Source organism: Ochlerotatus camptorhynchus, unplaced genomic scaffold (genome assembly GCF_037179485.1).
Source record: "Ochlerotatus camptorhynchus isolate MF236.1 unplaced genomic scaffold, CSIRO-AGI_Acam_v1.1 ptg000251l, whole genome shotgun sequence".
Lineage (NCBI taxonomy): Eukaryota > Metazoa > Arthropoda > Insecta > Diptera > Culicidae > Ochlerotatus > Ochlerotatus camptorhynchus.
Genome location: NW_027040741.1, coordinates 4,031,453 through 4,048,604, shown reverse-complemented (window position 1 = coordinate 4,048,604; position 17,152 = coordinate 4,031,453). Strand labels below are relative to the sequence as shown.

At 38.6% G+C, this 17,152-nt stretch overlaps 2 protein-coding genes across 2 annotated transcripts in view; one reads left to right on the top strand and one right to left on the bottom strand.

Moving 5' to 3' along the window:
* klg (klingon) overlaps positions 1-7,017 on the top strand; it is a 468,581-nt gene extending 461,564 nt beyond the window's left edge. The window contains exons 9-10 of the mRNA XM_065226477.1: positions 2,068-2,241; positions 2,312-7,017. Of these exons, the coding sequence (XP_065082549.1) occupies positions 2,068-2,241; positions 2,312-2,512 (375 nt within the window). The 3' untranslated portion in view covers positions 2,513-7,017. The remainder of the gene's footprint in view (positions 1-2,067; positions 2,242-2,311) is intronic.
* The window catches only part of LOC135704918 (mucin-2-like), a 418,648-nt gene that overhangs the window by 41,430 nt on the left and 360,066 nt on the right, over positions 1-17,152 (bottom strand). The window lies entirely within an intron of this gene.

Sequence of the window (17,152 nt, the reverse complement as noted above, 5' to 3'; positions counted from 1 at the left end):
TTCATACCTTTTTAGCAAGGCATCCCACACGGCAGCGTAGTTATCGGCCTCGATGTCCACGCTCTCGAACGGCTTGCGTGCCTCGCCTACGAGTGACTGGATGAGGTATTGGAGTTTTGCCACGGTGAGAATATCCGCATTCGAATGCACCATCGACGTGTAGCTTTCTCCAAACGACAACCACTTCGAGAAATCCCCATTGAATTTTAGGAGATCAATCTGCGGAAGTCTAAGGTGGAAAGTACCTGGATTGGCTGGAGCATGATGGATCGACGCGTTGAGGGCCACTTGTTCGCTTGGACAGCAAGAAGCCTTTCGCCGAACAGTAACGTGCTTCGAAATTGGCTCGTTCCGTCAGGTGATCGTTCAACTGTTCTTCGTCATCCAACCGTTCGACTTCACCTTGCGCTTCCAGGAATTCGTGGTACACTCTGTCCAGAGATTCAATCCACACGGGTATCTGGCATGAATCACGATCTTCTTAAAAGTCCTTCACAAACCTTTCAACGCCATCGCGATGTACGTACAGGGCTTTCTTCACGATTTCCAAATCAGTCAGCCTTTTTTCGATCTTCTTGTCCGGCATTTTACACCGATCTAGAACGAAACGACCGCGAGAAATGGTTTCGAAATGCTCCTTTCCGTCACGGACGATATCGAAATAATCCTTCCCGACACGGATGAGTGCGAATTGCTCCTTCCCAACGGGGACGGTAACGGTTTAATCCTTCACGACACGGACGAAAATCCTTTCCGCCGAAATACACGGATTGTGTCGTGAATTCGCGGATCGGTGCAAACACAGTTATGGTCACTTTAACGTGTCGTTCGTATCTGCCTTGCCGTCAACAAGGCCAAAAAAAATCACGCCTCAATTTGTGCCGCATTACGGGCAAATTTGATTAGGCTAATTGCAGCACACTTCTCCTATCAAAGCAAGGCACAGCAACAATGCTTTGCTTGCCGGTGATCACACACTATTCTTCCTCGGTGGATCGTACAATGCCAGCAGCAATGGTTAACGGCTATTCAGTAGCCACACCAATGCAATGGTGCAAATTTCTATACGGCCCCTTGCCGGCCATCACTTGGTCTCACAGATCGGGAAATTAGGCACCACTCGCGCACTAGACCATCTGACCGGGATCTCCTTCGATCCGGCTCGAAGGACCAAAGTGTACAAGCCAGTTGGCTGTAATTGCTGGACCGAAGGTTTTTCTTCGCCATCGAAACGGCTGCCAAAAGGGCCAGTAGAATGGCTACACTAACTGCACTTATTTTTGCTGTCTTCGCTCTTTCACTAGAGTGCAAGACTAGCACACATCGATCGTGATCAAGTGTAATACTTGTGTTTTTACAATGGTATTCGTTATTCCTCTCTCTGTTATCTGTTATCACACATGGATCTTTAGGTATAGAAAACAAGCCGTAGCTTTAGGGTAGGTTTGGTAATCTTTGACTTAAATATATATAATTTAGATTTAGGTTTACGGTAAGGCCTCAACAGATGTGTAGGTGTGCAATTTGACTGCAAAGTATTCATTCACAGTGAAGAAAAGTAATCTGATTGAAGCTGAGTGATTAAAACGAGACATGTGTGCTTTGTCTATTTCTGTGTCTTGTTTTTTTTTGTTTAAAAATAAATTAAATATTTCGAACACATATACAATGTTTACAATTATTAAACGTTAGCTCATTTCGTTGAATAATTAATCAAACATATATTTAACAATAAATTGTATTGGCCCTGGGCAAATGTCAACCCTCCTTTCCTACACAATCTATGCAATTTCAACACTGCATCTTTTAGGTGTAAGATGTAGTTTGGAAACTCAATGCGATGTTAGGTTCTTGGGAGAATCATCTAGAAAAATGTGAAAAGATGAAAGGGATACATTGTTTACATACGAAAACTGATTATTTCAGTAGATCAATTTGAGCATGTTCTGTCTCTTAGGATGAGTCGATTCCTAAAAAATCCTGAAATTTAATATAAAACCGCTAAGAATCGATTGGAAATGATTAACCAAGCCTAATATCATACATCAAACTCTTTTCGATTCCTAGATGAATGAAACATTCCAACAACCAGGCCGATGGCACGATGTAATCCTCACACCATCAGCGCGTCCTATTACGGAGCCCCTAACACACGTAATGGCTTTCACACTTCGCGGACTGCAGCCTAGTTCTGTGTACGAGGCAATCGTACAAGCGAAGAACCGCTACGGATGGAACGAGGTAAATGCACTAAACATTCACCAATTACTGACAGTTTATTGAATATTGTCCCTTTTATGATTCTAAACAGGTCAGCGATATCTTTCAGTTCTACACGCAACGAATATCGTCCGATGTTCATTCCGAGGAAATGCAGGTAGCCAGCTCGACATCTCGAAGTGGCTCGACCTCACTACATCGCAATTGTCAGCAATTCAGCAGTTTGTACTTAATTGTTGCCACCATTTGTTGGCTTCTAGTATTAAGCTGTAGACTACAACGAAACCTCTAAAGTTTAAGCATCTAGGTATAATGCATCGGAGAGCAGGATAGCCCACCCCTCACATAGAGATTTCTCCTCAAACAACCCGTGTTCTATTTGTACATTGTCACCCAATATTTTCCTGTACTTTTACATAATTTTAATTTATGTTATTGATACGAATCAGCAGGCATGCGTAACTTTAATGAAAGCTTAATTCTGTAGCTTTCGAAATTCGATCTATCTCTGAATCTACAGCTTATAACTTCAAAACAAACCGTTATTCAACGAATCAAAACTAATTAAAAAGAGGAAAGAAAGACTACAATCCCAGCATGGGAAAAACACGAATCTAGCTGTTGTATGTATAAGATAGGTGAATGGACTAGCAGCAATCGTTTTCGTTTTTCTACATTCAACACTAGATCAGATCGACGTAAAACACAAATGTACATTAATACGGAGCCTCTATCGTGAGTCAGTCTCGATGAGCATTCCAGAAGTCAGTGAAAATTTGAAATAATTTGCACCAGTCCCAAAATCATCCACACCGAAAAACTAACATAACAGTTTATGAAACATTTCAACACACCAACCATGTATTCGCAAGTAGTTTAGCGATAAAATAAAATGCTCAGTCCATCGTTGTCCAGTCACATTGGTAAGGTAGAATTTTATGATTTGAGATTTTTGTCTTACTTTTCGAAATTATGATAAAGTTTTGATTTTAAATGATCTTTCGACATGCCTCCAACTTGTGTGCAGAATGCAAGAAAATTTGCCAAAAAGACATGTGAATATTACCGTGTATGATGTTTTCTTTCTCGAGATTAATTTCCATATTGCTAATAAGGTCGATATAGTAAATTATTTGAAAGACGCTGTTCAGTAGAATCACTGAATATCAAGTAAGTAAGTCTGTATATGTGTAAATGTGAGTATGTTTCTTTTTAAATTAATGCAAAACGAAATAAGAAAAAGGACTGATGGTATGTAACAAATAAAAACAAAAAAAAAGGAATCCATTAACAAAGTTTGACCGTTTCGTTCGCTTATTGATTTGAATCTGTGATTTGATTAGCTGTTCCATTTGTTAAAACATTTTTGTTTTCCTATTATTCTTTAAACTTTTCATTTTGTTTACACTCAAGCTTCACAATTCCTTCGGCTCTACGGTCTCCGTATAAAAATTCCTAAATTTTAGCACCATAAAGACACACTCTGTGTTTAAACTGAAGGTGCACTCTTGAGTGCTCTCAAGTTCACCTTCAGTGAAAACACAGCGTGGGGCTCTATCGTTCGGAAATTTTGAATTTTGATAGGGAGATCAAAAGCACCAAACCATCTATTTTAAGATGGGTTGACTGAAAATTCAATTGAATTTAAGCGAAGACAACATATCAAGAAGACTGGCAACTCTTCCATTTTCTCATAAGACCGCTATGAGACCGACACAATCGCGTCATATGCCGCGCAAAGGTAAATGCTTCGAACGAATTTGATAGCAAAGATTTCAACCTCAGAAGAAAAGGTTTCTGTATTTGCTCATTTGTCTATGCAGTACTTCCACCTTCGCTCGAGCGCAGTGCTACTGTATCTGTCGCTTGAATTCTGTCAGAGTCGGTAGTCTTCTTGATTTGATGTCTTTGATTTAAGGCAAGCATTTTATGTTTAAAAGTAATGAAAAAGTCCCACAAAAGCGATCCAGACAGAGTTGACGCGAGTAATACGCTGAGATGTTGATGGCGGGTTGGTCGTCAAAACTTGAAAAATTATGCGAAGTGCACAGCAAATTTCTTAAATTGTGTTTGGTACTGTTTTTGCTGAACTCGTTCTGTAAAATCAAATTTTTACCAATAGTTTTGTGAAATGTTTTATTTTACCTACTTTCCTCACTGAAAAATGCTGAATTCTATAAATTGCTGCACTTTGGAAATACTGCAAAAAGTGTGACGAACGTACTGTAAATATAGCCTTTTACCAAAACAAACGGTAGTCAAGTGCGAGGGGGACGACTCTATCTACGATGCAGAAAAGATTGTGTTTTGCTGTGGCTAGCTGCGCGCACGCTGAGTAGATAGAAAGAAGATTGATGACGATTCTGAAGATTTCCTGCAAAAAGATGATGCTTGATGCAAGTAGATGCGAGAAATGAAAAAAGATTTGTCGAAGCTTGATTCGCTAGTGTGAGATTTGTTGAGCATCTAGACTTGAGATTTAGATGTGTCACCCCCCTCAGTCAAGTGCCAGATTCTTGTAAAAATTACCGAACAGATATGTTGAGCGGCTGTTTGTATTTTATTACCGAAATAGGACGACTATTTTCAACGCCATGAGTGCTGCCAGATTTATGTATTTGCGCTACCCATGATGGATTATTCCGTGTAGAAAGATTACCCGAGCAAAGACTAGCATCAAAATGACAGAAAATCGAAATAAAAATTTGTATATTTATCAACATCTAACTGAAATCATAATTTGATTTACGCGATTGATAAATTAGATAAATTTTAAACGTACACGATTGATTAATTTGATAACAAGTTTTGTTTTCGTTTGCTGTAAATGTGTTCTTCAAAAATATGTTGTTGCGGTTTTGTTTTCATTTCTTTAACAGAACATCAAATTGAATACTTGTTTTGTTATCAACAGGAAAAATGTAAATCAAATTGATTTTTCAGTTTGCTCCCACTGATAGCAGAATTAATGTTTAATGTGATGTCACAGGAAGTTTTTTTTTTTTGCTCTCAATTTTGATATTTTAGCCGTTAAAACGACCAAAACGACAGCAACCTGAGTAATCAGCAACATCACAACATCAAATTTAATTTTCAATTTGATCTCAGGTTTTGCTCGGGTAGCGACTTGTGGCAGTGCTGGTGAATTATTTTCCGTTAAAGATCATTAATTAATTAATTTATCTTTATGAGGGAGGCTTTCAGCCTGAGGCTGGTTCGCCTCCAAATCGTTAGAGATCATGAAAGTTCACTATTTTACCAAAAGAAATGCCAAAACAAATTGCGAACGAATTTCGCCCTATTTCATATTACCGGATTTCCTATGCAACCGGATTTCCTATGCATGCAATCAATCTTTGATGTGAATTTCTCGAATAAACGCGATGAGCATTTCTTATAGCACAAACTTGCCATACGAATTGAACTCTTCGTTCGTTTTCGTAAACAAACACTTGTGCTACACTCTTCATACATAAACATTGTTACCACAGTAAATTTCCATGCATCAGGAGAGACTCCCTCCGAAAGGTTAAGTAAACAACTAACAGGTACAGCAAGTACATTGGTACATCGTTTGACAAACGCAGGAAGAAGCTTGTTTGGCCCATGATCCATAGGCGAATCGTTAGATCTCATGGCGTAACACTAGTGAGTGGAATACCTTCGAGCCGCTCTATTCGATGGATAGCAGTAATACCATCCAATAATCCCAACCCACACTCAAAACTGTGAACAACAACCACTGTCGCTTCTGCCACGTCATATTGGAAAATGCTGAAAACAAGTTTTGTCTCTCGACACTCACAGTGCTGTCTTTCTTTAAACCCCTTGATACATCGCGATGGGAAGAACAGTTCTGTCTTTTAGCGCTCAAGCGCTTGCACTCATAATCTTTTGCTTTTTTTTTTGCATACCCAACCGAATTATTTTCTACGTCAGCCGCCTTTTGAAAGCTACGCTTTGGAAGCAAATTTTCTCCGATATGCCTGTTGTTGAACAGAACATCAAAACAAAATTATGATAACAATTTTAGAATAACATCGATTTGAAAACTTCACCAGATATGTTTGGGCTGTTGAGAGTGGAATAATAATTTAATGTATCTGCAGCGAATTAATTGACTAAAATTTATTGATCTTATATCATTTGAAGCATTGCAGTACTTTGATAGCGATGGAAACGATCAGACTTTGGAGAAGCTTTGTTTTAAAATGACTGCTCACTGATTTTTCGTGTTTTGTAAATACTCGTCATTTAGAGCTAAATGATATCTTTTTATCACAAACCTATGCAATGTTTCATGAAAATGTCTGTAAATAGTTTCATTTTTCAGAACCTTAGAACATTAAGAACTCACATAAAAATACCGATTCGTTGGAACTTCAAAAACAGAAAATAAATTTGAATCAGCAAAAAGAATACTCGTGTCACTGCTTGTTTTCTGCTTTGATCTCGTCAGATATCCTAAAAATTGTTCCACCTATCAAAATGTGATTCTCGTGTAAGGAAATTTCTCATCATTATTTGTTTTAATTCAGATTCGTAGAGTCATATGCAAAGTGACCATTTAGGATTTTTTTTTTTTATCGAAATGATCACCTTGCATGTGACTCTAGAGCAGTTCCACACCATAAGGCGAATCTATCAGATGTGAACCTCTTAAATTGGCGTGAAAATTTGCACAATTGTTTGTTATGGTCAATCATTTACATTTTTGCTAAAATTCGGCCAACTTGAATCATGCCAAAATTTGCAAAATGACCTATTCGACATGGTTCAACAAACTCGAAAACGTCACCTAAAATTTCCTTTCAGGGATATATACATGGTACAAAAGTACAAGTGATTTTGGGTAAAAATGAATAAAATTGTTTAAACAACAAAATCAAAAATTTACTCACTTTAATATTTTTTTGTATTGTTCTTTGTTAAAAGCTTATGCTTAATCCTAATTTCTGTGAAATTTTCAAGTTTATTATTCAAAAACTAAAATATATCATAGCACATCAACTTTTGGTAAAATTTTTAACTTTATATTAATTTTTTTTTTTTTTACTTTAGCTCATTTTTCAAGTTTATAAAATAGTTTGCTGTGAAAATTTTCACAAAAAATAACTGTATAAACAAAATGTACGAGATGTAGACTCAAATTTGTTGATCTAAGATTTTTTGTAAATTTTTGAGTGTCCACCGAAGTAAGAATTTAAATATAACATCAAAATAAAATATTAAAGATGGTAGTTTTTTGTTATTGACGATTCAACCACTTCTTTTGATATTTTACCCAAAATTACTGGTGTTTTTTACAGTATGTATTTTTCTTGAAAAGAAATATTTTTTTACTAGAATTTTGCCTCAGACATCATTGCGATTGGAAGTTATGATTTGTTAAAAAATATCCAATACACAAAAAGCCGAATTTTAGCTAAAAGGTAAATGATTTACCATAAAAAAAAGCAATTATGCAATATTTCAGGTGAACTTCGAGTCTAATTTTGCTCATCTACGAATCAGAATATAATTTTAAGAAATGAACAGCCACACACATTTTCATAAACCGTCAATGCATATATGTCCCAAATCACAATTACCACCTGTAAGATTTCACACCAGAAGCGGTGTGGAAAAATATAAAATCCTGTACATTTTAAACGTATGCAGCGAAGCAAACAAGACCGAAGTCAAAAAGTGTGATCACTTTTTTTTGTAAATATTTATATGAAAATCGTTCATCTACAGCAAATGAAAATTAGTTTCTAAGTCTTTGTGGTACTGTGGAAAATCTAGGATTAAACTAAATATAACGCAAAACAGTAAACTTAACTGAAAGCAAACGGAAGCAGTAGCAAATCTCTAAATATTAAGAAAATAAGAAGAAACAAAAAAAATGCTCATTCTCATTTCGATATTGATCTGAAAAATGACATCGTGAGCATCGAAGGAAATTTAAAAAGAATGAAACGTGAAAACAAGCGATCAAGAAACAAAGACATAACTAAGACTTTTTATATGAATGTACCTTTGACAGAAAAAAAAATAACAATAGAAATGAATCATAAATGAGCGAATTTTGATTTCAAATGACGAACACTCAAATTTAAATAAATAGTTATTGCAAATATTTAAAAAAATAAAGTATTGATAAGCTATCAGTCCTAAAGAAATGAAAAAAAATATTTAGTTGATAAGGTGGTCTAAGAAACAATGAAAAAGATAAGTAAATCAACAGAACGAAAATCGTAAAAAGGAAATTTAAGTGATTGTGTCAACAGCAAGCAGCAAGTGAAGGGATGCTAAAATCTGGTACCTATATTGATGCTGATGATCAAGCTAAAAAAACGAAAAATTTGAGCATTGTAAGGTTATTGGTGATAAATACATTTCAAAATCAAGATCAATGACGTATATTTATTAATCGATATCCGAAAAATCAAACGATTGTCCTCTCCTCTCATTAATGGATTACCGCATGCTTTCTGTTTTGATATCACAACTACTAACAGCGTGGCGCCGCCCTCTTGTGGAAAAAAATATTGAAAAAAATATGGTTTTGATGGTTTCAACAATTTTGCAGCAATATCGATTTTAGAAGCGAAAACAGAAGACATATTTCGTAAAAATTAAAGCTAATAAGTATACAGGGTGTTTGGTTCCGGGTTTTACATATTTTCAGGGTAGATAGGGCTCCTAAAGTTATGAAAAAATCCCCATGAAACATAGGGTCGGAAATCACTGCTAAGTGAGTTATTCAACATTTTATGTTTTTTTGTATTGCCAACTTTGGTTAGCTATATTTTTTTAATCTTAATGTGGTTTTCTGATTTCAACATTCCAAATGAAAGATTAAAGTCTTAGCTATCAATGCTCTTTGAAAAAGAACTAGATTAAAGTTAATTATCATACATTAAAATTGAAAAGTATGTTCAAGTACCAAAAAAAAAAAAAAAACTGGTGAAATTTCATACATTTTAGTGTTTTTAAGTTGAAAATTTTCATTTCTGTTTATTTAGTTGTTCTACAAAACATTTTCCATGCAGTTCCCTGAGTGAATTAGTGAGTGAGTGAGTGAGTGTGTGAAAAATCGTTGATTGTGACTCTCATGAAGTGAAATAAACAGGTTTAATATGTCGAACACATTCTTTGCAACTTTTTCTTGTATCTTACCTATAGGTTTATATATCTTAATAGATTCAAAATATGATCATAACGTCTAATTATTTCATAATTATTAAAAAAAAAAACATTGTTTTAGTTGAAATGAGTATTTGGGCAATCATTCACATTTAAAAAAAATTAGGTCATTTGTTGTAATTTTCTTCAAAATGGCATCTTTGTAATTTTTCAATAAATTGTGGCACGGAAACGGCACTTCCTATCTAAGTGGCGTTTCAGACAAAGATGTAGAGAAATATAAAGTATTTCTGGAAACAATGCGAAGTATTTTTTCCCCCCGCGTAGACAGTTTTTTTTTTCTTGATTTGATTTCCGTTGATCTTGTTTTCCGTGCTGAGCACCAATGCTGCCGACGCCAGGGAGACAGCTCCCACACCTGGACCCTACACGGAGAGAAAAAAAGTACCCAACGGCCAGTTCACTTTTACCTACATTTGACTAGTTTGTCTCCTTTTCTCCTTCTAATGTTTTCAAGAACGGAAGAGTAAAACCACCCAACAGGGGTAGTAGTGTGAGAACCCAACGTTGAGTATAATCATATAAACCTACTGTTGGGTACAACTAACTTACTTTCGGATTGAAAGCCAGTGGAAAATTCCATACGAATTGCACACAAGTAAATGAAAATTACTTTGACCCGCTTTACCTGCTTTTGGGTTCCTGCACTATAGTGCCGAGATGAGTGAAAAGAACTTATTTTTGGGTACTTTTTCTAACCGTGTAACTATCGAACCATCAACTCATAGACCGGGCACCAACGGCTTTACCTCCCTTTCCGAAGGAAGGCGTGATCAGAGATTTTATGCCTCAAATAATCACGTTTACCACTACACCACCGGTAACGCTATCGCAAAAGAGTTAAAAATGGCCAAAACCACCGTCTGTACAGTGCTGAAACGTTTCAGGGAACGTTTGTCTGTTTCGCGGAAGGAGCAATCAAGGCATCGAAGCGGTACAGTGGACCCAGTAGATGTAGATTGTAGATTATCCCCAAAAAACTTTTCCGAAAATTTCTACATTTTTTATCTTCTACAGCTAAATTCTAACAAAAAGTGGCAATACTTCCTTAAAATAAGTAAACGAAAAAAAATTGAGACTGCAACGGTTTCAAGCCAAAACCATTAATGTTACGTATTATTTATAGAGTGAGACTCGTATTTTAGCAAAACATGTTTGAAGGTTTTTTAGCTAATACACACAAATTAAAAATTAAAAATACATCAAATCGAAAACTGATGCAGATAATTTGAATGCGTCGGAGACATGCTGTCGAAATAGGATGATGAATTTGATTAACTTAAGATTGTTTTATTCGGCGATGATGCTGCGCTGTATCATTAAAACAAACTTTGCAGCTTATTTAATTTAACAATTATATTATGATTGAACTGATTATACATTGTGCTCATTGCTGCAGCACTACACATTTGTATCGATGATGAAAAAATCAGTCCACTGTGGATATGGAAAAAGATAGTAAAACGTTCGTTTTAATCAATCTAAGCCTGTAATTGAAAGATTTGAATAACGAACCCTTCACGTTAAGGCAATTTCAAAGTGTAAGCAATAACTTCAAATCAATTAAACATCCTTAAACCAAAAAAACACCATCAAAGCCTGACAAACATGAAAGCTTTTCAATTGTTCCCCATCATTTTGTTTTCCCATTTTCCTCATCATTGAGTTCATCGTCTGTCGTTCGGTAATCACTACCGAATGAGAGGAAAATTTCATTTTCTCCGAAATTCCATCTAAGGCGTGTGTAGAAGCTACTTTATTCAATTTCGTTTTTCTGTGTGCTCCTGCAGAAAAATGCCTTTGTTGCGATGCTTTAGCACCCCCGTACACACAGTCACATGCTTTTCTCGCCCTGGGAATGGTGATAGGCTCTCGACGTAATCGAGATAAACATTTTCCCTTTCCTTCTATTGTTCAGCATTTTTCAGCGAGCTTACGAGAAAAAAACACTCGAAAATTTGAATTGAAATAATGTGCGTTGGAAAGAAGGCCTCATGAATTAGAGATGATCTCTCCAACGGTGATCATGTTCACTTCAACAAGAAAATACATCAACAGCATATCCCTGTTCGGCAAACGAAACGAAAATATTTACTCAACTGTCATATGATGGAACATGTTTATTCAGCTGAAACGCTTCTAATGGAAATGATATCAAAGGCAAGATAAGAACAAAGGCTCTAGCAACGGCCAGAATCTCCCACTGGGAATATTTCCTCTTTGAGGCTGTTGTATGCCACCATGCACATGCACAGTTTTGAAAACAATTTGCTCTTTTAAAAATAACGTTTAAGTCAGTTGACCAAGCTTCTGTACCACTCGATACAAACAATGTGTTTGGGTTAGCATGACATAAAAGGTAAAATATCAAATCAAAATGAAACATACCAAATACCATTTAAATAAATAAATCTAATATTTACATACCAATCAAAAATTTTAACTTTAGTATTGTTGTAGGAGTGAGTGGACACACATGAATCCTTGTTTTAAATTTGGATGGACAAACAAGGATATTCTAGATAGAGCTGGAATTAGGGCGTAACAACTTTTGTAAACAATGACTTCTCTCGATGATTTCTCGGAAGTCATGGTTCTCCCTGGAAAATCGACATCACCATCGAGTAGAGGAAGACTTCTCCTACCCGATGGATATGTTGGTTTGTGTAGGTGTGCTTGAATTCCGAGAAATCAACAAGAGAAATCATTGTTTACAAAGGCTGTTACGCCCTAATTCCAGCTCTATCTAGATATATCTTATATAGCTTTGTAGAAACACACAAGCGTCCAAAGTGATACATACAATATCAAAAGTAGGTTTTTTAACCATCTTACAAAGAAGGGTATACCGATTTTGGATCCGAGGCCCGAAGAGCCGTGTGTCATACACCAATCGAAACAACTCACCGAGAATGAAAAATGTCTGCGCGTCTCCGTTTTGATGGTAAGGAGAAAAAAAAAATAATTCAAAAGCCTGGCCTGTAGAGTTGTTTTGTTGTGCTGTTAATACCCAAGTGTACCCCTGGCACGGTGAGGGATTTTTTAACTACTCTTCTCTGGCCTGGATCCCCCGGGACCACCAGACTGCCGTACTTCCATGACAGATGGGGTAGAGCGCTACTTCATCCCTTCGCCGTAATCGCCCATTTCCGTTCTACACGGAGATGAAAAACTACCCAAAATTAAGTACTTTTCCCTCAATTCCGGGGATCAGCTCAATAACCCAAATTTGAGTAAATTGCATCTAGTAGTTTCCATTTAACACCAGCAAAAAAATTACCTACTCTTAAGTATATTCCACCCAAAATTATGTTTAATTCACGTAAATTTGAGAATATGCAATTTACTCAAAAGTAACATATTGGGCTGAAGTATATCGTTGGGTCGAATCTCTCGTTCTGTTTTTGATAACAATAACGATTGCAAGTGAGAGGCTGAACTCAATATTAAGTAAAATAAACTCAAATTTTGGGTAGTATTTTTTCTCCGTGTATAGAGCAGAAAACATCAATAATATAAATGATTTTAGCCGGCGCCGGTGGTGTAGAGGTAAGCGTGACTGCTTTCGAACACCCCAATGGGTCTGGGTTCAATCCCAGTCGAGGTCGGTGGAATTTTTCTGAGGCATAAAAATCTCTGGTCACGTCTTCCTTCGGAAGGGAAGTAAAGCCGTTGGTCCCGGCCCATGTGTGTTGAATGGGTGCGATATCCTACGCAGGTGTGGAAGCTGCCTTCCTGCACATTCGATTGCCATCAATGGATGGCAATCGATGTCCGTCGGTGATTGGCACTAGATTGCGGAACAGAGACCGACGTTAAATAAAGGAAAAAAAAAATGATTTTGTTTTGAATCCATGTTAACGGATCATTGAAGATGCTGAGGTTTTGACAGCACCGTACTGTGGCTACCACAGTATTTTACATTGGATCGTCCGTATACAGTAGCGAAAAATGCAAGCTGTGGTGGGTTCAAAACTCAGCCATCTAAAATGATCCACTGCCTTCATCCATACACGGAAACAAATCCAATTCCATTTTCATAAATAAAAAATCATGAAATGAAAAAAACTTGCCATCCCATGAAATCGTAACAATAATTCATGATTTCGTCATTGCAATTCGTGATTTCATAATGCAGTGCAGCGTTACACGTACTTGGCAAACCGTGTTCATAAACCACACTACATATGTATCTCTTATACGCCTTTTGTCTTCCATCTTATGCAAGTACTGATAGTCTAGTGGTCAAAGTAAAGGATTAATAATCTCAAGGTTCTTGGTTCGAGAATAGTCTGATGCTTTATTTTATCTTTTTACATTTTTTGGTTAAAAGTTAAACCCATGATGATTCATGATTTTGGGAATGTTTGTTGCGTTACGCAAAAGTTGCTCACGATATCATAAATATTATTCATGGTGTATTTTCATAACATGAAAATACGCGGTGTTCATGAAATCATGAGTCATATTTCTCATTTCGGAGATCGGATTCTTTCCCGTGTAGGACTAAGAAAATTCAGTGGCGTTGCAATGCATTTGGACGGAATTGTGTTAGATTTTTAACAATACCTAAACAATTTGTGAATCTTGTGTAGCCAACACTGGCCGATCTCGTGTAAACATGCGGCTTAAGCGCCACTCCGGTAAAGGAGACCGCATGCCAAGTTGAGTTTGCCTCAGGACGAGTCCAAGTATAAATCATCCTAAAAAGAAGACATCGAGCCAGCTTGACTACCACTGAAATTGATCGGGTAAGAACCCCTATTGCACAGCAGCATAATCTATAGAGGTTGCTGACGTTTATCGTACGCACACTACGTTACGTATACGTATACGCGAAATGTTTTCATCGGGAAAAAAAAATTTCATAGCGGAAAATTTTCCCGATGAAAACAAATCACTGACACAATAACACTTTAGCAATCTCTATTACATCAACGAAATATTTCTGCAAAGCTCACGGTTAGAGAGCACACCTAACCTGACCTGAAATGACTTATAACGAATAAACATTGTATACGAGTACCCCGCATACATTACAAATGCTATGCAAAATTAGCCGAGTTGGGGTACTCGTATACAACGTATATTCGCTATAAGTCAGGTAACACAGTAGAACGGAGTGTGCTGAGTGTTTCGTTCCACCAGTTGTCTGAGCGCAGTATACCTATGGCTCACTGACTCGTATCCGGACCTCTGGAAACAAAGCCTGGTAGTGCCCATTCCGAAGAACAACGCGGTGAGTGGAGAAGCCTCCTCCTTTAGGCCGATTGCGCTCACTTGCTGCGCTGCAAAAGTGATGGAGAGAATGGTAAATCGTCGACTTAGGCAGTTCCTGGAGTCTAACAGTCTCCTTGACGAACGGCAGCATGCATTTCGGCAAGGACATGGCTCCTCCACTTACTTTGCAGCCCTCGGGAATGTACTCAAGGAAGCCCAGGACAACGGTCACCATGCGGAGTTAGTATCCCTTGATATTTCAAAGGCGTTCAACAGGACGTGGACGCCTGGCGTCATCAGGCAGCTCATCGGCTGGGGCCTGAAAGGCCACATCACGCACTTTGTACGGAATTTTCACCTTGATCGTACCTTCCAGGTGACTGTCGGGAACACTCGATCGGATCCGTTCCCCGAGGAAACTGGAGTGCCCCAGGGATCCGTCATAGTGGTTACGCTATTCCTGGTGGCAATGAACGGGGTGTTCAGCCGACTGTCCAAGAACGTGCACGTAATCGTCTATGCCGATGACATACTCATCGTCGTAACGGGACGAACGACTAAACGGACCAGGAATATTGCCCAAGCAGCTGTCTCCGCCGTCAGCAGGTGGGCGCTTTCTGTTGGTTTCCAGCTCTCCACTCCAAAGAGTGTACGGTGCCATATCTGCCACTTGGGCCATCTAATTCGGGGACCGCCGATCACCATCCAGGACCATCCAATTCCGCTTAAGAAAACAGTACGTGTTCTGGGGGTAGTTCTGGATCGGACTCTAAGTTTCGACCAGCACTTCAGATCGGTGAAAGAAAACTGTCGTAGCCGCATCAACATCGTCAGGACAATCTCTCGCCCGCACCGCTCCAGTAACCGCGAGATCCGCCTTCCTGTCGCCCGGGCTGTTATCGACAGTCGACTTTTCTACGGCATTGAAATTACCTGCTTAGCCACCGAGAAGCTGAACCGCATCCTCGCTCCGGTATACAATACCTACGTACGCATCGTATCCGGCGTTCTACCTTCCACGCCTGCAGACGCTGCTTGTGCGGAAATCGGAGTCCTCCCTTTCCGCTATCGATCTGCTGCAGCTACTGCTACGAAAGCCGCTGCCCTCGCTGCTAAGACATCCGGGAATGATAGGGTCTTTCTCCGCACTGCAGCCAACCTTGACCTCCCCCCGGTGGCCAGGGTCCACTGGTATGGAGAGAAAAGTTGGCGATCTAACGTTATCAAAATAGATAAGCGGATTAAGAGAGGATTCCAAGCCGGAGATAACTCTGTAGCGTTGAGGCGTTCAGTTGCAGAACTTCTTGGGTCGGTCTATCAGGGGCACTTTCATCGCTTTACGGACGGATCGCTATCACGGGCTGGAGTGGGACTCGGAGTGGGACTCGGAGTGGCAGGACCAAACTCCGCAACAAGTCAAAGTCTACCGGAGGAGTGTTCCGTTTTTTCGACAGAAACCGCTGCTATTCTTGATGCAGCCATCACTCCTGCAGATCAACCGATCCTTGTGCTAACGGACTCACACAGCGTCATCAAGGCGCTGGAAGCCGAAGCCCCGACCCGAGCAAAGTCGGTTAACAAAATGAAAGCAAATCGATATTAAAGTGTGCAGTTCCTATCATAATGAAAACTCATTTTGATTTCAAATGTTGCGACATAAGTCTGATATCATATTGTGCTTTCATTATGCAGTCAAGACGTTTTAAATGAAAGCAACTTAACTTGAAGTTCTGCTGTTTACGTCTTGTTTAAAATTTAATTGAAATTCATCTGTCGTTGAACTAATGATTATCGTTTATCTGATTTGTTTAACACATTTTAGGTCATTCGTGACTTACCCGCGGTGAGATTGGAGCCTAAGTCTTTCAGCTTGAGAAACATGAATGGTAACCATTTACTCTAGGTCCGTATTCAGTTAAACATTATGAATGCAAAATCATTAATCAAATTGATTTCATTGAAAGCAGGATTAGTTTTCCGTTTGCTTCAACAGTGTAAAATTTTGCTCTCATTTTTGCTGTGTTAACCGTTAAGTCAACCAAAATGAGATCAACTGGAGTATTCAAAATAAGTTACATCATAACAGCAAATTTTGATTTCAATTTGATGTTCAGCTTTGCTCGGGGAGCCACCCCTGGATACAAGCCATTACACGATATGCCCCACCCTCAACCGTTTTTACGTGGATTCCCGGGCACTGCGGTGTTCCTGGAAATGAGGCTGCGGACAGACTGCCGGGATCCGGTCCATCTGGTCCCCGCTTCACCAGGAACGTACCACTCCTAGACGTCAAGCGTTGGATCGCGAATACTATCATGGAAGCATGGCAGGAGGAATGGTTTCAGTCGCGGACCACTTTCCTGAGAAAGATCAAAGAAACCGTACGACCCTGGCTAGACAGCCACAAGTACAAGGACCAACAGATCATTTCAAGACTCCGGACCTAACACCTGTACAACCAAATCTAGCACTCTCGTTGTTGGCTGCGCTGTCCGTGTTCTTCCACCTTCCTATTTTCCTA